Source organism: Diadema setosum, chromosome 16 (genome assembly GCF_964275005.1).
Source record: "Diadema setosum chromosome 16, eeDiaSeto1, whole genome shotgun sequence".
NCBI lineage: Eukaryota > Metazoa > Echinodermata > Echinoidea > Diadematoida > Diadematidae > Diadema > Diadema setosum.
The window spans coordinates 7458315-7483338 of NC_092700.1; the positions used below are offsets into that span (position 1 = coordinate 7458315).

Here is a 25024-nt window from a genome sequence, read left to right on the forward strand (position 1 = left end):
CAGACCAAACTGTCTACAGTTATGGTTTATTGAGAAAAAATAGTGATATCTCCTCATATTTTAGGCTTTATTGCAAAAATTTTGTAGGGTTGGATGTTTTGTGATACAACTGACCTACACATACAAGTGTATGCATCAAAAGGGATACTTATCTTGACAATTTTTTAAATCACTGCTCCCAAAGGTATACTGGACCTTTAAAAGCCATTTGCTGTGCAGTAGATTGGCGAGACCTTTGAAAGTTGGAATGGAATGTCATTCATAAAGCCCACATTTATTCAACATGTGCCAGTTTCCCATGCTGACTGAAACTCCCCAGGTTGGCAACATAAATCAATTTTATTTGCCCTTTGGGTTTTAGCATTGGTAAAGTACAATGAAATGCAAAAATGTAGGCCTGCTTCTATCAATGCACTTTTCCTACAAACTTTTTAGTCCCAATTTTTGGCATTGTTTGCAAGCTTTTCATTCTTAAACTGTTCCCTGTTGTTCATTCTGAAAATGTTCTCCTGCAGGAGTACATTAAATTAGATATCCTTTGCCTGTGGTTCAACGTGAGAGAAATATTCCACTACTACATGACCATGTTCAAATCCAATTGCTGATCAGTATTTGACTAGAAACTCATCATAAAAGAAGTAAAGCACATACTTTCCACTTTTATTCATCAGAAGATTTCAGAAAAAGGATTATGTTATGTGTGTGGTAATATACCGTCCCCTGTAGTATTAAAGAGGAAAACACTGTCCCAGGAATAGGACATTAAAGGGACTGTAAAGTACTGGTTGAGGTGGGGATTCATGGTTTGAACATTCCTAAGTGAGATAATGAGAAACCTCTTATGAAATATGAAAGAGCATGTAATTTTAAGAAGGATTCAACGTTTATTTGATGAAAATTGGTTTCAAATGGCCGAGATACCCCAAAAGTGATATAATATAAGGTGACAGGCCATGCCTTTTACAAGAATCTCTTTGTTTCACCTTGTTTTTGGATATCTCACCATTTCAAAACCGATTTTCATCAAATAAACTTTTGATACCCCTTAGAATTACATGCTCTTTGACATCTCATAGAGTGTTTTCTGAATATTTCCCAATATGTTAAAAGCTAAATTCTCACCTCAACCATAACTGTACATACCCTTTAAATGGAGGTCCCTTGTGTGACAGAGTCTCAACTCATGCACATAAAAAAGATCCTGCAGTGCTTCATTATTGCAAAGAGCAAGGTGTTTATTAAACCCTGTGAAGTGGTTCTGCCTTGTACATCCAACTGGACCCCATGGAAGACCAGCTATTGCAGCCGAATATGGGCTATTCAGTCATCTTCTCAGATGGAAAAATGAACAAACAAACAAACAAACAAACGACACAATAAACTCAGCTCAACTCAATGCATTTAGTTATCAAATCATATCAGTTATCAAATCATATCAGTAACATGGAAACATGCAAGTTCCCAAAGGTAAACTGGACCTTTAAGCGGCTGGCAGAACTATGTATCTCAAGTTCCGATCCGTGTGCGGGTGTCGTATTTGTGCACAATCTATGGGATTCTTATGATCAGGCAGAACTACTTTAAAAAAACTCTAAAATTTCTCTAAATATGTGGCAATTAGCATGTATTTTGGGTTAGATAAAACGTTTTGAAGTTTCCTTTTTGTTATAGAACACAATTCCAAGTTATGTATAAAGTTACTCTGTGTAAAACTGCAGGCGTTTAATCTTTAAACGTGAATACATGTATCTCAAAATCACTTCAAACGAGATACGATGTAGTTTTGCCAGATCACGGCGGAGATGCATTTCAGTGATTTTTTGTTCATCATAATAGTGCATCTGTACTTTTGATAGCAATGATTGACAGGTGATGTCGCTGGTGGAATCTTTGTTTGGATTTTTTTTTTTTGTGGGGGGGGGGGGAGTACACAAATTATTATATAATGTGGCATGTATTTAGATATAAAAAGGCCACAGCAAAGTGATGTTGAAGGTACATGTATCATGAATCAATACAAGTGAACTTGCGTTACATTGTCATATAGTTCCTTCGATTGTCAGAACATACAATGATAAGCTAGTTATGGACTCTCCACAACATTCAATACAAGTACATAGAATATGCATGTAAGTGAAGGACAATTCTGCTGTCTCGTCCAAATATAAAGATTGCACTGTCTCTGCACCAAGCGAAGGCACTGTATAAAATAGGCGGTGGGGTACTCGAGCAAAACAAACTGGCAACAAAGAATCTCACCGCCCCAGACACTCCTGTGTTTACCCCACATCGGGATTGTGCGCCACTAGATGTTGGCGGTCCAACTTCCATTGTTTTGACAAGGCTGCAGCGAGCTCGCATCGCTCATGCTTCGGCAATCAAATACAAATCAAAGAAGTCATCCATATTTTTTCTGTCATTCTTTCTTTCTCAGATACAATGTACTTTGGCCCTAAAACCCTATTGTACCTTTATGAGCAACATACTTCCTTTTTTTTTTCTTTTCTGAAACCCTTCTGTATAATTTGTTTATAAATAAAATCACTGATAATTTATACAAAATTTCCATTGAAAAAAAAAACAGTGCAGAATTAAGTAGAGAAGTTAGTGATCCATAAATGTTGCATTTATGCTCCTATACCTAAATGAATGTGCACACAGATACTAGATTAGTATTACTAATCTAGTATCTGTGTGCATACCACATTCATTTAGGTACAGTTGAACCTCTCTTATCCGGCCTCCCTTTATCCGGATCTCTCTATTATACGGACGCAATCTCGCCGTGATTTTTTTTTTTTTTTTTTTCAGTAATTACGGGAGGAAAGGGGGATTCCCAACTCCTTGAGAACTCCTACACAAACACACATGAATTACATATTACTTCCAACATTAAAGATAATATAAAGTTTTGGTATTACCTCAAAAGTTTCCCTAAATTTCCTTGTCTTAGTTTGTGTTTCAGGTTAAAGTACCTTTCATATAACTAACACTGTGAGACTTACTTGCCCCAAAGTGCTCTCATGTCTTAGTAATCATGCAATAATGGTTTCATACCAGAGCCGCCGCCGTACGGCGGCGAGGTAGCACACGTATTGTACGAAACCATTATTGCATGATAACTGCGACCAGCAGCGTGCAGCCCCATACGCATACTGAGTAGCTAACTGCGACCAGCAGCCCCATACGCATAGCTAAATGGGGCTTCGCATTGTAGCTTACAGGATCATGACAGATATAGTATCGCGGGTAAATATCAACTTAAAATCCAAAAAATTCTTCAATTTGAAGACTTACCAATCAAGTTGAAGTCTTGAAAACAGGCTTCGAGCAACGTTTGGTTCTGCTAATAGTCCCTTTCTGTTCGAATTGATGACTGAATGTGACTCGGTCGAGAGGACCTTGGGAGAGCTACACTGAATTGACGGCCAGCGCATGCGCACACAAACATCTTATCCGTTCGTGGATTTGAAATTTGTTCGCATGTGTTGAACGAGAGGTTCAACTGTATAAAGTTGAGACAATAGAGCAAAAGCTCATTTCATCAGCTTGCAAAAAAATGTCAAGATTTGGAGTGCGATTGCTTTCCTGCTATGTCTGTCCATGTGAGGACCAGTAAAACTCACTGTTGGACCAGTAACCTTTTCAGGAATGGACCAGTAAAAAAAAAAAATAGAAAAAGTGGGTAGCAGATTTCTTTAATCAATTTTGGCCAGTGGTGGCCTGGAGGTGCTTTCCAAGTCCATGTGCAACGCTCAGTTCTTGATGTACCTTTGACATGTAAACAATTTGACCTTGCTAGTGTGAAACCCCTCTGCGTATGTTTTGTAGTACATGTATTTGTTTACTCCATGCATGCCTGGTAAAAGTGTATAGAGTTGAACCTCTCGTATCCGGACAAGTCGGGACCGGGGCTCATCCGGATGAGGGATTTGGCCGGATACGGGAGACTCAATGCTTTATACATGTACATATACATACACGTACACATGTACTGATGTAGCCCATTGTAGTACCACATGTAGTAATGTGTATACTGCAACCTTTTCATTGTTACACTCAGTAACAGACCCCAAAATTGAGGTGTATGTTAATGTTGGAAGTAATATGTAATTCATGTGTGTTTGTGTAGGAGTTCTCAAGGAGTTGGGAATTCCCCCTTTCCTCCCATAATTATTAAAAAAAAATATATATATATATCACGGCGAGATTGCGTCCGTATAATAGAGAGATCCGGATAAAGGGGGGCCGGATAAGAGAGGTTCAACTGTACTAAATCCACAAGGGTGTTAGAGTTGAGACTGTTAAAGAAATCATGCAGCCAAAATACATACATATGATGGAGCTTCTTATGACAGATGTTATAATTATCAATTTCTGAACTGGAGTTTCCAGAATGCCTGTTCTTTTTCCCCCACAAAAACAAAATTATTTTTAGGCATGGTGTAGCTTTGGTTGAGATGGGACTTCAGGTTTCCACACTAATTTGTGAGATAGATTTGAGAAACCTTTTATGACATATGAAAGAGCAAAGAGGTTTTCAAAGCTCATTTGATGAAAATTGTTTTTGAAATGGCTGAGATATCAAAAACCAAGTATTCCTAATAAAAGGTGGGACTTACCTCAATAAAAGGTGGGACTAGTGTTACCTTTTATTAGGATTGCTTTTGTTTACTTTGTTTTTAGATATCTCAGCCAGTGCAAAACCGATTTTCATCCAAAAGCAACAACTTTGAATTCCTAATAGAATTATATGCTCTGTAGCATTTCATAAACTTGTGGTTCCACACAGAAGACATTAAGTATACATGATGCATAGACTGTCTGTTAGTTCCCCAGTGCCTTTCTTGTGCGCATTGAGTATTAAGTTAGATAAAAGCTTGACACACAGTACAATATATAAAGTGTGACTGAAAAAAATCTCTGATTAAGTTGTGAATCTATTTTTTTCTTTTTTTAATGCCGCACAGTAATGAAAATATATCCGACAGGAAGAACAAAAGAACAAAATCAAGTCAAGGACTCTGTATGCCAGAAGACCACAACACAGATTAATTTGTTAATTTGAAAGCATCTTTTCAGAAAAATTGCTTTTGAAATAATATCAGTGCAAATTATTATTAATTATATACACATATCGTCGCTGGGGTGACAAAACCTCGTATCTCAAAATTGTCAAATGTTCAGGAGAGCGAAAAAACATGGCGGCCAAAGCACTATAGTGAATGGGAAAGCCTTCTCTTTGACATGTCATGGTGGCTTCATTTTTTGAGTAAGACAGTTAGGATTTGGCCAAGACATCACTTGACCCATTATTTGACCATTAAGCTAAAAAAAAAATTTTTGACATTTTTGAGATACGAGGTCTTGTCACCCCAGCGACAATATATATTTGTTTTTATTATTATTATTTTATTTTATTTTTCTATTTTTCTATTTTTTAAATTTAATTTTATTTATTTATTCATTTATTATTTTATATATATATATATATATATATATATATATATTTTTTTTTTTTTTTCTGGGGGGGGGGGGGGGGGTAAAATCTAATAGCTACTCCATTTGATATGTTAGTATTGAGTCCAGACTACTTTCCTGATGAGGGGGAAATTGATTGTGCTTTATCTTTTGATGGGCTCTTTGAAAGGTGATTAAAGTTCCGACTCACAAGATGAGTATTGATTCAGGATCTCTACTGAATGATTTTCTGTTTTCTTTTCTAGTCTTATTCTCTGACACTCAACAGAGAAATTTACCTCATAACTGTCTCATTGAAACAGATTGAGTAGATATTAACATCGGTACTTTCCTGATTGGTGCAGTGCACCGTGTAGTGATCCAATGTTCAGCTACATATGTACCCCAGCGTAATGAATGCTGTGTAAGCTTGGTTTCTGTGATTGCTTCTTTTCGCACTTTGTTCTGTAATTCCTTTATAGTTCTGTCCATGAGCAGCTTGCGAGAAGTCCGACAATTTTTGATATACTATAAGAAACGTTAGATTTTAATGTTGGTCATTAAAAGCAGCAGAGCCTTTCCGCTTGTCTCTATAAAAGCAAATTACTTATACCAAAGTGATAAAGACAAGTGTAAAGCTCAAGTTAAGTTCCAATTGCTTTCCAATCGACAGATTCAGGCCCGCTGCTCACCGGTAATTTGCACCCGGGATGAAAAACATCATAGGAAGTAGAGATGTCAGTCGATGCCAATTGGTTATCTCATCGCGCCATGAGGAGATTAATCGTTCCTCATTGCGCCGCCAGCTGCCAAAATCGTGGCTTGCGCTTGCTCATGAGCCGACCCGAGCCACAGGTCACTGCCTGGAAAAGTCATTCAGAGACCGTGACAACCCCCCCCCCCCCCTCCCACAACAACAACTAAATAAACAAAAGAAAAGAAAAGAAAGGGAAAGAAGAAATGAAGGAGCTCAAGATCTAAATGCTGCTGCCAACATGTGGATGGTTTTGTCAGGATGGATCGTTCCCACGGAGTGTGGAGTCTTGCGATTCAGCAGACACTGCACAGAAGCTAAACGATATCTCCTAGTAATACTCAATGTCGGGCAAAAACATATTAAGGGGTGTAGCCCCATGCAGGCATGTTTAAAGGTGTAGAAGAACTTAAGCGCTTGCTTGCCAGAGCATACAGGTATCAGTGCTGGATACTGTTGATACCATCTTCATTTGGTTTCATCTTCAAATGATGAAAGAAGAGTTGAAGTTGCAGGCGAAGATACCACCTGTGCGGTATACAACTTTAATAGCTCCTGACCATGAATTACAATTACTGTATACGCAATATATTCAGCGAGTCTAAATTTCTGTGAATCAGAACTTCCCGACAATTTCAGGAGTGGTTAAATTTGCAATCATGGAGTCATGTAACAAACAGAGAATACATTGTATATACGCATACGTCACATTCATAGCGTGATCAGAGTTAATATTTTCGTGTGTCTTTAATTTTGTGAATAGGACCTGACTCGCAAAATTCGCAAAAATAAAAACCACGTGAAATATTCGGTGTATAAAGTAGTTCGTCCTGGGCATGGACATCAAGGGAGACTGTAGATAATTTCCTCATCGGAGCTGCTAGCTTCCAATGCAAGTTTGATTCAAGGGGAAAGGTTTTTTTTCTTCCTGTGAAATGATACGTACATTGTATTACAACTACCACTGTAGATGTACACATCGGGAATAATTTTCCTAGCATTGCACAGCAATTTTCCACGCATTTTGGATATGACTATTGGAAATACATCTATTGCACATGTTCCTCTGTTCAGTTATAAAAAATAAAAAAGTAAAAAGAAAAAAAAGTGAATGAATGAATACATGCAATCAAAAAATGAAAAGATAGTGTTTTATATCACTTTTTTTTTCTTTTTAATAAAATCATATTTTTATCAAGGGGCTGTAGGCTTATGTAGCTCAGCATGACAATGGACTACAATGTACCTGATGTATTGTCTAAATAACTATTTGGGAGTATAAGTGTGGAATACCCCCTCGTATATTCCATGACTTACGAAAGGTAATGCAATACCCACAGTTTCATATTTTGGTCACAAATATTTTGAATTCTCCTCCTCCATTGAGATAAATGTTCTTGCTTCATTAAGATGAATTTTCTACGACTTCTAATTTGCCTGATGAGAAATGCATCCTTTTTGACCAATATCTCATCCAATATTAAAGGATGTGTACAGTTCTGGTCGAGGTGAGGATTTAGCTTTTAATGTTTTGTGAGAAATTCAGAAACCACTGTATGAAATGTCAAAGAGCCTGCAATTCTAAGGGACCCATATCAAAAGTTTATTTGATGAAAATCGGTTTTGAAATGGCTGAGATATCCAAAAACAAGGTGAAACAAAAAGATCCTAATAAAAGGCGTGGCCTGTAGTCTTTTATTATTATCACTTTTTTGGATATATCGGCCATTTGAAAACCAATTTTCATCAAATAAATGTTGAATCCTTCTTAAAATGACATGCTCTTTCATATTTCATAAGAGGTTTCTCATTATCTCACTTAGGAATGTTCAAAACATGAATCCCCATTTCAACCAGTACTGTACAGTCCCTTTAAGCAGTTAAAAAGAAAAATGTTTGCTCTTGAGACGTTACTCCAATATTGTTTTATTAACCTTTTCATTTTCTATGATCCCAAAATGTCATTGACATTGCATGTAGATATTAGTTGTCTCTGAGAGTGTAAAGGTTAAAGCAGTAATTCTGCCTCTGAAATCCCGAGTCCCAACTAGCAAGAGATGATTGGTGACTGCACGCATCTATCAGCTGAAATGAGGCTCCACATCTTCATTCTTTATTCTTTATGCTGTCATTTAGGGCCAGTGTGTGCAGGAAATAAATTCTGATCAGGCGTGTGTGCAGTATGAAAGCGATGCAGCTCTGTGGTTGGATTTCAGAGATTGCTTGCATACAATCTACATCTGGCCCAATTATGGTGTTGACATTTATGCAGCCCATACAAAGGCATCTAGATGAAAATTTACCTTTGAATTAGAACACCGGGAGAAAAATTGGGCCAAAAATTATTTGCAAGGTAAAAAAAAAGAAGAAGTGTAGAGTCACAGTATGTCCCTGATTCTTCAGGAGATTCCCTGAACACCCCATGTTCTGACAAGAGTTTGATATTTTTCACACTCTCTTCTTCTTCTTCTTTTCTTTCATCGAGTTATTTCTTTGCTTTCACTTGTAATTTTGCCACCTGAGTTTCAGATCCAAATTATGAAATCAATTAAGCGTGTTCAGAGAAAGCATACAGAGTAATCCTGTGTGTAATGAGCTGTTAGTTTTGAGAGAGCGTATTTTCAGTAGGCATTCTAACACCAATATTTTTTGTCTGTCATATAAAAGATTATCATTTATAACTTCACAAATTTTACAAGATCTAGCAGTGAAGACATTGTATTATAAGTTCAGGCACAACCTGAGAATAAATGATTTTCCCTGAAACCAGTGAGCTTGTCCGACCTTGTCATACTTGAAAACAAATAAAGTTCCATGCAGTTGGATCCGAATTGAGTTTAACAATTAGATTCACAAAAGCAAGAATATTGATGAAAAAATTGCAAATTACAATTCATGATAAGCTCACCAGAAAATATGAACAATGCACCCTTGAATTATATTTACCATACAAAAGAGCACACCCAGTAGTCAAGGTCTGTTTCCTAAATATTGCTCCTCCCCCTCCGCCCTGCCCCCCCCCCCCCAACCAATCTAATAGCAGAGGTGCTGACTCTTGCCTTTTTTTTTTCCAGTATTTCTGTTTTTGCCAAACGTAGGCCCCTACTGCAGGTTTCATGGAAAACATTGTTTTTCTCAAATTGTGTTACTCTGTGGTACATGTAGGTACCTACATATCACCACACTATTTGCAGGAAAGGTAAAAATACTGGTTTCCTTAAAAAAAAAAGAAGCCTTTTCAGCCCTCAAAATACTGCATTGCTGAATACTGTACATTGTATATGCCATATATTTCACGAGTCTAAATTTTCGCGAATCAGGAATTCCAAACGATATCACGAGTGGTTAAATTCGCGATTATGGAGTCTTATGCTGAACGGAGAAATGTACCCGTGTACATCACATCCACATCGGGATCAAAGTCGATATTTTCGCATGTCTTTAATTTAGCTAATAGCACCTGACTCTCAAAATTCACGAAAATAAAAACCTCGCGAAATATTCGGCGTATACAGTGTAAGGTTGGCATCACTGTAATAATAGCCACGGTCACACTGGTAAAAGATAATGTCAGAGTTTAGGAAATCTTACAAAGCCTTTGCGATCTATGGTTGTCCATCCACACTGGCAGCCAAACTTTCCAATCTTTGTTAAAGTTCTTGAAGTTTGAGTCACTGATGCACGTGCGCAAGTGTCATGCACCAACAGAACACCCGTCAGCACCGACATAACAACTGTCATACACCGACAAAACATTCTTGGATCAGCACCGAATGACTGCGACTGTTCACGCCATGTTTGCCAACTCCAACTCTCATGTCCCGAATGGACACTTTTATTCCACCCCACCCTGGTTTCACCAAGGCATATCACGGTTCTCCGTCACACCTCCCCCCAACAAGAGGAAAGTTATGAATGTAACTTTTCGACTATAAACACCTTCGTTGCACGGCTTACTTCACTGTTCTTGCGTACTATTCAGCTTACACGATTACAAACTCAAATAGTTTGGTGTTGTTTTCTTACAACATCACCTAGCCTACTACACTTGTAATTACTGATTTTGAGCCTTATCAGAATCAGTTAACTCCGGCATCAATTGTCCACTTTTAGAATAATTATGAAAACTTGACAAGCCCCCTACAAAACATGTAAATACACAAATCAACAGTCTACAGTAATACACAGTCATGTGAAACTGTTTTCAACGGGTGCACATACGAGTGCACATAATCCGGAAAGATTACACCAAATGTAATCAATCATTTCTCCAGTAGTATTGATATTTTGACTGAGACTGTGCTTTCTGGTAGTCTCGACTGTAATTATATCCTCACATACTTGACTAATAAACTAACATAACTTCAGACATGTATTTTTTTCTTGTAACACATACACTTCATCTTTAAATGTGAAAATCAAAAATACACTTTCTTCACGAAATAGTTCGGACTGTTGCAAAGATATCTGTTTCTCCAACACAAACTTTCACTGGATTTTCACTGAATGAAGGAACAGCACACATCTCTTGATTATAACAACATCGTATTTAAACGCTATGACACATGTGTACATCTACTCAATGTACTTGCTAATACATCTTATACTTATGTCAACTCTGCGTCATGCGTTAACCAAAACAGCAACAAAATTTTAACCATCGGACATTTCTTTTTGTCCCTTCACACATATGTACTGTCACGCGATAAGATGTTGTAATATATGTGCAAACTCTGGAATATATCGAGATCATACTCGACACACAAATGTGACGCTGTCACTCTGTAACGAAATACATATACAGGTTATTAATTTACAAAAGTGACATTATAACATTTTGGCTTCTTTATGCCTCACTGTCACTCAACACTTTTTCATTTATACAAAACAACACAAATTCTTTTGTTTTAACACAGATCGGTTGATATAAAACTCAAAATTTGATCAACAGTTTTCCTGTGACTGGCCGGTTGTGTTTTTGCTATACTGTTTTTGCATTTGCTAGCATTAACTCTGCAACGTATCGGTATACATGTACATACAATATGAATCCTTTGACTCTTTGGGGTACATTGAACAAAATCAAAATAGAAGTGTGCAACTGAAGCACAACTTTCACTGTAATCTTACACACCACAAATGTTGTATCCTGACGCTTCCTGTAATGTTGGGTTTTCAAAACATCATACAATGCTTGGCATGTAACACATCATGAAATTTTTCAAGTGATGTCTTCTTATAAAGACAGAATATTGTGTACTAGTACTTTCTCATACTTCCTAGCATCACTCACATTATACTGTTTTCGCTTAATACAAACATGATTAGCATGAATACAATTTCTTCCTTCACAGATCCTTGGGAAAGGAAGAAAACTGAACGAAAATACATAAACACATGTATACTTTGTCATGCAATACAAAACAAAACAAAATCACCATCCGTTTCTTGTCTGTTTTGAGTCCTGTTTGAATGTTCAGCTTGATGTAGGTTTCACTGTAGATTTGATATAATTATCGTTCGGCAACATTATCAGCGCGCGCACAGTTTCAAACTCGCGACAAAGCGTCTGCTAATTTGTTGTCTTTTCCTGCTATGTGCACAATTCTCAGTGGGTACGGTTGGAGAATCAAACTCCAACGGAAGAGACGCTGATTTTTGTGCTTGAAGCGTTCTAAGAATGTCAATGGGTTATGGTCAGTGTACACCACGATGTCTCTTCCACCGTCCAAATACGCTTCGAAATGTTGCACGGCTAAAACGACACTGAGGCATTCCTTCTCCACAGTCGAATACTTTTGCTGATGGCGATTCAGTTTTTTGGAGAAGAAACACACGGGTTTGCTGTGTCCGTTGTCGTCATCCTGAAGTAGTACGGCTCCTACTCCTCGGTCACTAGCATCCGTAGCTAGCTGGAAGCTCCTCTCGAAGTTTGGTGCGATGAGCACGGAATCGTTCATGAGGACGGCCTTCAGCTTCTGGACCGCATCCTGGCAGCTCGCCGACCACTGGAACGTTGTACCCTTTTTCAACAGGTCCGTCAAGGGCACCACCAGGTGACTGAAGTTGGGGACGAATCTCCGGTAGAATCCGCACATTCCCAAAAAGCGCTGAAGCTCCCGTTTCGATGATGGCACTGGGAAGTCCACGATGGCTCGGACCTTGGCATCTCGTGGTGCGACGCTACCTCGGCCTACCTTGTGACCTAGATAGGTCACACAAGCTTTTCCAAACTCGCATTTGGCCAGATTCACCACGAGTCCTGCATGTGACAACCTCTGGAACAGCTCTCGAAGATGAGCAACATGCTCCTCCAAAGTATTGCTGAAAACCAACACATCGTCTATATAGACAACACAGTTATCATGACCAGCAATAACTCGATTCATCATCCGTTGAAAAGTTGTGGGGGAATTTTTCATCCCGAAGGGCATGACACGACACTGGTATAACCCGGAGGGTGTGACAAACGCCGAGATCTCTCTTGCATCTTTGTCTAATGGCACCTGCCAATATCCTTTCATCAAATCCAATTTGCTGACATACTCAGCACTTCCTACCCGATCAATACATTCCTCAATCAAAGGAAGCGGAAACGAATCAGTCTTGGTTATGGTATTGACCTTCCTGTAATCGATACAAAACCTGGACGTTCCGTCTGCCTTTGGGACTAGCACTACTGGGGAACTCCAGTTTGAGTTACTGGGCTCTATGATTCCATTTGCAAGCATGAAATCTACCTCCCTATCCACCTGTTCTCTCTTAGCAGGATGAATCCGATATGGATGCTGCTTTATGGGAGCATTGTCACCAACATCTACCGTATGAACAGTGTCTTTCGCACAGCCCAATTTATCACTGCAAACCTCCGGAAATTCCTGGAAGATGTCGACAACATCTTGCCTCTCCGAATCTGACATATGACTGAGCAGTAACTCTGGATTTGCTAGTGCCTTTGAGTTCTCTACTCGCGGAATCATTCCTGACTTGAAACTCACACTCTGAGAATCTGGAGCATCATGTTCAAACTCTTCTGCACTTTTCTCAGCACTGTGTACGACACTCTCACTCACAACTGCACCTTTGTCTTCTACCATCACACGGCTAAATAACTCCTCAACAGCCGGAATAGGAATCAACGGCGCAGATCTAATGGCATGTTGTGGTTTTCCTACCACTTGACATTCATGACACGTTCGACAAAATTCAGACACATCCTTTCTCATCTTGGGCCAGAAGAAATGAGTTCTAATTCTACACAAAGTCTTCTTGACACCCATGTGTCCGGCCATTGGAATTTCATGTGCAAGACGTAGAATTTCATTTCGATACGGCGGAGGAACAACTATCTGGTCGACAACCGTCCAGTCCTCATCTGCGGGACGATCTGGAGGACGCCATTTCCTCATCAAAACACCAGACTTTACATAGAAACATTCTGGCACTCCCTTCGCCTCATCTACAGTCAATGCACCCTCTCTCAACTTCAACAACTCCTCATCTTCCATCTGTGCTTTGATTAAAGCTGGCTGACTGAACACACCTTCCTCCCAACTTTGTTCTCTTTCATCTTCACTAGTCACTTTTCCAAAGAATGTGTCACCAAGAGAAATTTCACTTTCAGACTCCTTTCTCTCACGCTCTGCTTCACTTGCTCGAAACCTGGCGATAGCACATGTTGGAAATACTTCTGGAAATTCATCGACAAGTTTTTCAGTTTCCTGCTCGTACACCGGGACTTCAGAAACAACCGGAAGGACACTCACTCGACCTCCTGCAAGGTCATTACCAAGCAAAAAGGAAACTCCATCCATAGGGAGAAATGGAACAATTCCCACAATCACTTCCCCTGAAATCAGTCCACTATCCAAATTCACTCGGAAAAGAGGGACCGCCCGAGTTCCTCCATTGACATCATGTATCAATACTTTCCTACCCGTGTTACAGTCTATGGGCATACTCTTCACATCTCCTACCATGAGGGACTGTGTAGCTCCAGTATCACGAAGGATGACAACCGGTACTCTACATTCAGCAATGGTAACTGCACCCTTGGAAATGAAGTCCTTGTACTTTTCATCCACACGACCACTTGAACATGTATTTGTCATTTTTGAGACACTGCTTTTCACATTTGGATGACGCTGTTCATCACTTACACTTGACTTAACAAAGCCATTGGTGGCTGTCTGGTTCGGTTTCTCTTTTGTTTCAGCATCTGTACTGTTCTGTGTACGTGTGTCTGCATGGACTAAACCATGTGTTGCTCTTTGCTTTTGTTTTTCTTTTGCTTCATTTTGTTCCAGCAATCGCCTACATTCAGACTTGATGTGACCTGTTTTCCCACAGAAAAAGCATCTCACTTCTTTGTATTGAGGCCGTGGCGATTTTGGTCGCTCTTTCTGTGATTCAGTCTTTACTTTATCCCTATGACTACCGTGCCACTTTTGAGTGTCAGGATTTCTCGACTGATCAAACTTCCTCTTTCCCTCAGGACTTTTTGTTTTCACTTTATGTGTCAACTCATACTGGTCAGCGGTGACTGCTGCACTCTTTACATCATGCACTCTTCGATCTTCCAAATATGTTCTCAAATCTGGAGGTGTCGATTTCTTGAACTCCTCCATCAACACTATCTCTCTCAAATTGTCATAAGTGAGATCTACTTTCATTGATCGAACCCATCGATCAAACATAATTTCTTTTTCTCTCTGAAACTCTACGTAGGTCTGTCTCGAACCTCTCCTATATCCTCGAAACTTTTGCCTGTAGGCTTCTGGGACTAACTGATAGGCAAGAAGGACTGCTTCCTTAACTGTGTCATAGTCATTTGACTCTTCATCAGAGAGAGCAGACACTACTGAATGTGCCTTGCCTGTGAGCTTTTGTTGTACTATCATGGACCAATATGTCTTCTCCCACTCCAAATTCCTGGCTATTCTCTCAAAGGAGAAAAAGAAAGAGTCTACATCCTCTTCATCGAAGCGGGGGACTGTGTTTGCCATTTTTGCAATGTCAGGCGTCTTTGGTCTCGACATAGTAACATTAGGCCTATCCCCTGGGACGCTACTGGCCTGGGCCTGGGTCAACTCAATTTGACGTTGCATTAACTCTTGTTCAAGTCTCAGATTTTCTGCCTTCATTTTTTCTTTTTCTAACTCCAATCTTGCCAGTTCTAGTTGTGTGGAATCTACCCTCATCTCACTAGGTCTAGTAATAGTAGTAGTACGTGGAGCAGTTTTTCTACCAGCACTCTCAATCTCATCTGTACTCTCACTCTGGTCTGTGTGTTCATATTCTACACCACCCAGTTCAAGCTTCTTCACCAGAACTGCAAAGATTTCTTTCTTTCGACTACACTCTCTGATATCAGCATCTACATGAGTTGCAACCTCAATCAATTGGGCTTTCACTAACCCTCTCAATCTACCAAGAGTGACGTCTTTCACAAACTCTGCAGCATCGAACTTGGCTGCCATGATTATTCACATCTAGCTTTCCGACTAGATTTCAAGACTACGTCGCTAACGCAACTTCCTACAGTACACTCCACTGCGTACCGAACTACGAGAATAGTCTAAGCAATTCAGACCGGACAAACACTCGTATATCTCGAGGCCAATTTCCTCGTAAAGCCACATCTAACGATGCTAATCCAAATAACCAGAAAGTGACACACTAATCTGATAGAATGACATAAGGGAAAAGGAAATACGTACCCTTCCTTTCCAGCAATCAATGCTGCAACCCTGGTATTCAGCTAGCGAGAAGACCAGTACAAGTGCGCAAAACATACTCATCGCATCGCTTCGCGAATCGCACTTCCATTCACAACCACTGCTAACGCAGCCCCATTACACATACCGTGCAATGTCACGCAGTATACAATACTGCTACGAACGAACGACACTGTTACGTTCGCTACCCGTGTACACATCTCACATGAGTGCGAACACTACAACACATGCTTCCATCGGGCATCAACACTTACAACGATGTACCAAACACCGAAATACTACCAAAAGATGGTTTGTTTGTATGTTCATTTCCCGGACATGTTCCCCACATGTCATGCACCAACAGAACACCCGTCAGCACCGACATAACAACTGTCATACACCGACAAAACATTCTTGGATCAGCACCGAATGACTGCGACTGTTCACGCCATGTTTGCCAACTCCAACTCTCATGTCCCGAATGGACACTTTTATTCCACCCCACCCTGGTTTCACCAAGGCATATCACGGTTCTCCGTCACAGCAAGAAAGAAGAAAGAGCACACTGTCTGACGGCTAATGATTGTGACATAATAATTATGCAAATATACTCAATGAGGCACCGCCCTCAAGATATCCAGTAGGTGGGTCTTCATCAGCTCGAGCTTGAAGAATAGCCCACTATTTCTGATCCAAAGAATCAGCCCAATCGGAAAATAGCCCGTTAATTTTGCAATGAAGACCGAAATAGCGTGCTATTCCGATTGGACAATAAACCACCGAAATCTTGGACTTATTTACAGAATAGTCAGCTAATTTGCAAAATAGCGCGCCAATCTTAACGCATCTTCATCAGCTCAAGCTTAAACATCGGCACGGCATGCGTTGTGCACCATGCAGGAACGTACATGTAGGCATTCTGGTCGGAGTGTGTTCGCGCCGGTACCGTTCGTTCAAGTGTGCATGCGCCAGCATCAAGCTAAAACCCAACCGTGCCTGCAGCTCGAGCTGGTGAAGATGCGATTGCGCATTTCAGCTGACTTCAGGCTTATTTCTGTGATCCCCCATAAGTGTGCTATTCTTCAAGCTCGAGTTGATGAAGACCCACTATCGATGGATGCTGCAAACATGTGGTAGACTGGTCTTGTGACAAATTCTGTGAAGTTTCGGTTGCTTGCATTCATACTGCCCAAAAGCAATTTCGCAGGAAGTTTACGGTAACACTGGCAAAACTTCGAGATCTTTTAGATCGTGATCTTAAACTTCTTGATCTTTGCCTGTGTGACCAGAGCCATTGAGTCATGCCAAAAACTTGTAAATTGATATATTTAAAGGGATGGTACAGTATTGGTGGAGATGAGAATTGGGCTTTTCACTTTTTGCAAGATACCAAGAAAATACTTATGATATAGTACAGAGCATACCATTTTAAGAGGAATTCAAAGTTTATTTGATGAAAATCTAGTTTGGAATGACTGAAAAATCAAAAACAAGTAAAACCAAGCAATCGTAATAAAGTGTGGGTCCCACACTTTATTAGAATCGCTCTTTTTTGGATATCTCAGCCATTTCAAAACCAATTTTCATCAAATAAATGTTGAATACCTCATACGTGTAGAATTACATGTTTTTTCATATTTCATAAGAGGTTTCTCATTATCTCACCCCCCCCCCCCAAAAAAAAAAAAAAAAATGTTAGAAACCTGAAATTAGGTCTCAACCAAAACTGTACGATTCCTTTAAACACATGAAGTCCAGTTTTTGTGCATTAGGTGATTTCAAGGCAGGCAATCCATAAGCATGCTTTCTTGTTGCCAGGGACAACCTTTGTTCTCTACAGGCAACAGGTGTGCATACAGACCAGTATTGATTGATGCCACCTGTACTTGAGAATTTGAATTACAATATAGTGTGTTTATCAAGTCCATTGTAAAGTCCATAATACTTGTCTTCATGTTAATGGAAAAGTTTGTTTATTTAAAAAAAAAAAATTAATAATAATGAAAGTTGCTGATTCAGCATAAATTCTAAAGACAATGTGTCCTTAAATGCACTCTACCATCAATCAAAGTTTTGCTAGTTTATTTTAAGAGTAGTGTCATTCTCAAAGTATTTGAGTGATGATCAGTGTTCTATAGAAAGCCTACACCTGGTGGTATCATTGTTCTCCCTGACTGACTTTGCACATGACACTACATAATATGTGCATTCATGCCTTGGTAACAGCTGTGCCGAGTATATTGTATGTCTTCTTTAGCTTTCATGCCACTACCTACACAGGATTTTCTATTCAGTTTCATTCAATTAGCATTTTCTCACCTTGATCATATTATGTACATAGTGTAGGGAACAGTGGTTTTATTCAGATAATCTGGTCTTTATGTAACATTACAAGCTTTAGATCTGTGTCTCCCATGTTGGACAAACAGCTGTCTCGTGCATGCATGTACAGGGCCCCGTTGCTAGAAACTTTGCGTTTAAACGCAACTTGCAACTGATTGTCACTGGCCAATCAAAATCATTGTTGCATGCATGTCTTCTCAATAGGGCAGACCCTGAGCCAATCAGAATGGTTGTTTCAAAATTAGCAATTATTTGCAGTTGATTGCAACTTTCTTGCAACGGGGCCCAGAACACTATTTTTATTTTATTTATTTTTGGGGGCCTATTTAGCGCCGTCTAAATGTTCGTGTCACAGATCTAAAGCTCATTATCAAGGAAGGAATGTATCCGGTACAACTTGTGCACTGTAGGTACCAATTGGTACTGTAAAAGAGAATTGTGCCTTCGGCTGTGTAAGATACTGTGTCAACATTGGCTGACCAGTATGTATACATTGTACCTATTGTTCTGCAACAATTCGCTGCTGCTGTGATTTTGGGTAATGTGTACATTGGTTAAATTGGCAGTCACATATAATAGGCGTTTTCACATCAGCCCGATAAAAATCCAAGCTCAAGATATTTTTCGGGATCGCAAATTAGCACATTATTTCATTTCCTATTCACATCAGCCCAAAGAGGATTAGCCCAAATTTTGTTTGAGCTAATTCGACAGCTGAGCATGCACAAACAGTGTCGGGTATACCAGGAGAGCGCAGCTTTGAAAAAAATTACCTGCGTGATCGCCATTACACTCGCTAGGCATGATGGATGCATCGCGCTAATTTCTTGAGGCGATGTCACTTTATCAAATAGCGCACTAGTTTGCAAATTATCCCGCTATTTCGGAAATTTCCTGAGTTGGACTCAAGAAATTTTCTCGATCAGAGCGATAAAATTAGCACGCTAATTAGTATTCACATTATCAAATAGTGCGCTATTTCGTGATCGGGTTTATTTCCCAAGTCAGAAAATAGCGTACTACCTGTATTTCGAAACATCAGGCTGATGTGAAAACGCCTTTGTACTGCAGAGTGATGCATAAAAATTCACATTGATATGCATTCGTAAGATGAATAACTTTTTTTTTTCTATGGTTTCAAATAAATGTGCAACAGCATGTGATGAGATAAATATCATTATTTTGAATAGTTCTTCTCTATCAAAGGTTGTAAGCTCTTTATAATTATATGAAGTACCTGTTTTATGCCTTCTGTCTTATAGTACACATCATATTTTCTTTTCTTTCTTTTTTTTGCTTGAATGTTCACTAGTAATCCTAGATACTGATGAATGGAAATATTGAAACATTAGACAATCTGTTGCACATACCAAAGTCGTGCCCTAATCTATCTAATGTCCTTTCTTTCTTGTTTTACAGGATTATTCCAGACACTCTCCAGGAGAGCCTTGGTGCTACAGAACCTTCGGAGCAGATTACCTCCCATCAAGCCTTCGGCATCGAGCTCATCCTCACCTTCATCTTCGTCTATGTGGTCCTGTCATCGTGGGAACTGAGGACGCAGGGTGGGGTCTACTCCTGGCCCTGCTGCCGATCGCTGATTCTCGGCGTCGCGTTCAGCATGAACACGATGTGGGGGGTGAGTGGAACAAGATTAGTATTGTGCACTTGTCATTGAGGGCAACAGCTAATAGCAGGAACTATGCAATATGCATGTTGACTTGTGTTGATTTATGATACTGTCAACATCACTCATGGTCAAATGAATATTCATAGTTACGTTCAGACGGTGATCCTTAACCTGAAGGATAGCTATCTTCGAGGATAAGCTCTTGCCCCTTAAACTACAACATGCGTTCACACGACAAAGCTTATCCTCAAAGGTAGCTATCCTCTAGGATAAGCTCCAGCCCTCATACAACTATGAGCAAGTCTCACTCGATAATAAAACCACAGAACCGGAAATTTCGCAATGACCCCAGAACTACTGAGGGTGTATTAAATGCGTTTCGACTCCATCCACGCACATGTAATACATGTTTATGCTGACCCAGAAGCAGATCTAGAGGGAAACGCTGGGATGGGGGGCTGACTTCATGGAGAGGTCACTCTTATCTACAAGTTCTTTGATTATCCTGTCTACTAAACTATGGGCGAGACCCCCCCACGGCTTGTGGATAGAGCACTAACCCTGAAATCATATGACATTAGAGCCCGAATTCACAAAGGCGGTACAAACGAAACCATGGCTTAAACCATGGACAATTTGTATGGAGCGCTAAGTGTCACATGGCCTATTTCGAAATCAGTCATTTTGTCGACGAAATGACTGATTTCATAATGAAATAAGCCATATCACAATTGGCGCTTTATATGCAAATTGTCCATGGTTTAAACCATGGTTTGAATTGTACCACTTTTGTGAATTCGGGCCTAATAGTCTTCCTTGGTATGGTAGTCCCCTTTGAGAGACTTTCCTCTTCTTTTGTTGTCGTTTTTTTGTGTGGCTTGAAACGTGATACTGTCATAGAAAATTCATTGTTCCTGTGGAAGGTAATTTCGAGCAGTCAAGGAAGTGAATGTGTATATCATCCCCAGGAACTGCAGAGCGTAATTCTACTGCACTTCCCTCTGTCTTTAAAGGGACTGTACATCGTAGGGAGACTATTTCATTTGTAAGGGTTGGCCATTCTCAGAATTATTATTTTTTTTTATTTTTTTTTTTTTGGGGGGGGGGGGGGAATCCCTGCAGGGCAATGGACTATGCTCCCACAATTACAGCATCTTCCAAGTGAACGAATTTGGAAGAGATACCGAGTGGCTACAAACTTCTTTCCACCTGCCTCCTAGTTTGTTGTTTGTTCATTTTTCCATCTGAGAAGATGGCATATTCAGCTATACAAAGCTGGTCTTCCATGGGGTCCAGTTGGATGTGAGGCAGGACCACTTCACTGGGTTAAACACACTGCTCTTTGCAATGAATGAATGAAGCGGGATCTTTTACGTTCATGAGTTGTGACCCTCTCCCACACAGGACCTCCATTTTATGTCCTATCTGAGGGACAGAGTGTTTTACCTCTTGCTGGAGGGGATGGTATGATTACACACATCATTAATTGCTCAGTCCAGACTCGCGTTCGAACGCGGGCCTTAGGATCGTGAGGCAGACGCGCTACCGACTGAGCCAACTCGCCGCCCTGGGATCTGCACCCTAATTCCTCGGACAATACGCTTTCATTCCAACGCACATAATTAATGATGAGCAATGCTACATGTATTCTAGCAAGCATGCGTCAGTCTTGATTTTTTAAATGTACTGCAATGGGTAGGGAAAGAAGATCAATTCAATTTAAATATCAATCAAAGAATCATAATATCTGCCAATCACTTCCCTTTAATATACACAAGCTGTCCTCCTCATACTGCATCGGTGGTTTTAGTGGTTTGCACCTACCTTACACTTGTGTGGAAATGTAAGGTTCCTCTCCAGGGCAATTCCAAACATTCCTGGAAGTTCTTCATCTAAAAGGAGCTGATTATCATTCAACTATATGGTAGTGATCTCTGTTTTGGCATCATTTCATTTAATTATTTTATATTTATTTTATTTTCCCCTGCAGTATGCCTTCACCAAGGCCAGCATGAATCCAGCCAGGTCCCTGGCAGCGGCAGTTATTCTCAACAAGGAGGAGAACCCATGGCTTATTTTACTAGAGGTAGGCAGATGATTAGACAGGTATCATGTATTTATTTGTTTGTTTATTTATATTTATTTAATTAGTCAGTTAGTTATTTGCTTATTTATTTACTTGCTTTTGTGCTTTATGCATTCATGTACTTATATGTGTCATTTACTTATTCATTTTGTTATTTTTTGTAAGGGTGATAGGATATCATATTGCCAGATCAAATAATGTGCATTATTTGTTTTATGAAATCATGATCATTGTCATCTGATTACTAACAAAAAAAAAAAGAGTAAAATACAATAATTGATCTTGAGTGCCTGCATTGTTCTATGGACCCAAAATGCAGTAGACAATGAAACTTAGCTTGAGTTGCTTGTTTTAATCAACACTAACTAGTGGTCGATAGTGTTTCTAGATCCTGGAAGTTTAAGGATTTAAGTTCAGCAACAGCCATTTTCGCAAGGTTCCCAGGCCACAGCACCAGCTACATGCTAATTGAACCTCTCACACGAATGATTGCATTTACAAATGTGTAATACACTCATGTCTGGTGATTGAACTGAGCATAGACTTGCAGTTGTTAGTACCGGTCATTAGTATTCTAAATGCTCGGTGAAAAATAAATTAGGCAAAATAAAAAGGCTGGTAAACTTGGTAGCTCTCAGCCAATCATATTATTGGGATCTTACAATTGTATGACTAGTTTATGGTGAAGAATTTTACACTTGACAATTTCCATCAAGAGCTATACATGCCTATGTTGTGAAGCATCCTACTTTGTATGTATTCATCCACCCGCCTTCTGGTGCTCTCATGCAGGTTTATCTGGCCGGACCAGTGTTGGGAGCGGTCGTCTCTGCCCTCATCTACAAGTACATCTTCGCCACGGCGATGGCCACTGCGGAGTTGGCCCAAAATGACCGCTGCTCGACGATAGATTCGGAGGAGGAGAATATGGTGGCGCTACAGAGTATCAGTTCGCCGCTGGGAAGGACCAAAGATACGCGCGATCTTTAGTCCTCCAGGGACAACGGATACCCCGCCTACTGAAGAGCCGATCTCCGTGGAAACGGGATGACACTCCTGCTGGCAATGAGAATACACAAAATACTGAAACAAATCAAGATTAATTCTGAAATAATGTTTAGAGAGTTAAATTGATGCGAAAGACAGAATGTGGTGGATTCAAACGATTATTGAAAAGATGGATGCCAAACATTGCTGAATGACTCTTCTTCCAGCTTTACCAGAGTAAACTTTCTTCCACCCAGAAGGATGTTTGAGCTACGGCAGTTCCTGAGGTGGAGGACTTCCTAGCACATTTGCCAAAATTTTGTAGGGGTCAGGGGTCGTAGGCACGGCTTCCTGCACGTCATCGCTGGAGGAGAGGAACACACATCCCGTTTCCTGCCCCCGAAGCTCTCTCACTGCCGACAATGCAATACTGCCACGCTGTTTGTAGGACATGGGCGGCTCAGGATGAGTCTGAGTAGAAGACTACGTACCCAGCGAGACATGTTGGATGCATGCCCTTGTTTGCTGCAAGGGACAAAAGCGAAGCTCCTCGTTGGATGAAAGGAAGGAATTTTGATGGATCTGTACAGCTCATGGTCTGTAGAAAAAGGATTAAGAGGAGCTGATAAACATGCAGGAGAAATGAATGTTTTTAAAGAAGTGTCAAATCGAAGCCATGTGTAACTTCCTGCTGTTATGCATCCCCTTTTTGGTAGATGCAGTTGCTAAGATCGATGTATCAATTTCAGTGTATGATGTATTGAATTATGTGGATGACACAGGCTTTGAAAGCATCTTTAGCTAAAAGGAAGGCTGGTTCTCCTTCTGTTTTACCCATTTATTCATCAAAACTGTTTGTAAGGTATTTTATGTGAATTATTCTTTTTCTTTTTTTTTTCTATTATGCTAGCTATGGCAGCGCTTGATGCTAACCTCTTTCCCCCGTCCATAAAATTTTGAAAGCTAACCCCCCCCCCCCCAAAAAAAAGGAGAAAAAAAATTATATACGCAAATTAATTTCATTTATAAGTCGACAAAATGTCGGCTTACGCGTAAGTCGACTTTCGCGTAAGTCAACGTGTTTTGCTCAGTCCCGATTATGTCGACTTTAGGCGAGGTTGACTGTATATATATATAAAGTGGCCTGAAATAAAGGTCACATAAAACAAAAATCCACTTTCAATAGTAGTTCCCCAATGATGCCACCCAAAGATAACCTTTCTGGAAGGTCGGTGGCTTGACATAAATTTTTAGTGGCCCTGGGACATTGGACCAATGCTGCAAACTGTCATGTTCAACCATTGCTGTGGGCTTGTACTGAAGCAGTAGATCATAGAGCCTTTTACAACCAATGGAATATCCCATGGTTGCTGTTACCATGGTAGCAATTAGGCAATGGTCGAATCACCTGGGACCACTGGAGTTTTATGACAATAAAATGCAACTGATGCAACTCACTACAGCTGCAGTTACCATAGCGACAGTGGGGCAGGGACCAATCAGCTGGGAGATTTATACAGTAACTCAGGAAATTTTTGCGTGCATAAAACTTTATGCAAATCTTTTTAGGAGCCAAGATTAGAGAAAGTAAAATGCACGCAAACATTTTTGTCTACACAGTCAGATGTCAGAGACAATCCCAAAAGGTTTGTGCCATGAAAAAGGCATCAGCTCCAGATCACCAAAGTTTCACGTCACACATATTTCTTGCAGCAAGTTAATGTCATGGTAGCTGCATTCTTGTAATTTGTGGTATTAAGGTGGAAACCTCCCTATACAAACTAATAGTATGAGACTCAGACTCTCATGGTATTTCTAAAGGGCAAAGAGGTACAAAGTTATTGAGCCGAGGGAAAATTGTTTGCAGTTTTTTGCAAGTATGTCAGCTGTTTTCTTTGATGATAGCATTCCTATTTCTTTAAAAAAGAAGAATATGTACTCAATCCTGTATTATTCATCTTTTTGTTTGCTTGTTTTTATAAACATCTGTTACTGATGAATTATGGAAGACTAGTGGAATCTCCATATCTTGCATAGATGTAACT

The 25024-nt window shown here is 39.9% G+C and overlaps 1 protein-coding gene across 1 annotated transcript in view; it reads left to right on the plus strand.

The window, feature by feature from the left end:
- LOC140239958 (aquaporin AQPAe.a-like) overlaps positions 1 to 23076 on the plus strand; it is a 37994-nt gene extending 14918 nt beyond the window's left edge. The window contains exons 3-5 of the mRNA XM_072319771.1: positions 19696 to 19915; positions 21897 to 21992; positions 22785 to 23076. Coding sequence (XP_072175872.1) covers positions 19696 to 19915; positions 21897 to 21992; positions 22785 to 22982 — 514 coding nt within the window. The 3' untranslated portion in view covers positions 22983 to 23076. The remainder of the gene's footprint in view (positions 1 to 19695; positions 19916 to 21896; positions 21993 to 22784) is intronic.
- Positions 23077 to 25024: the final 1948 nt, after the last annotated feature.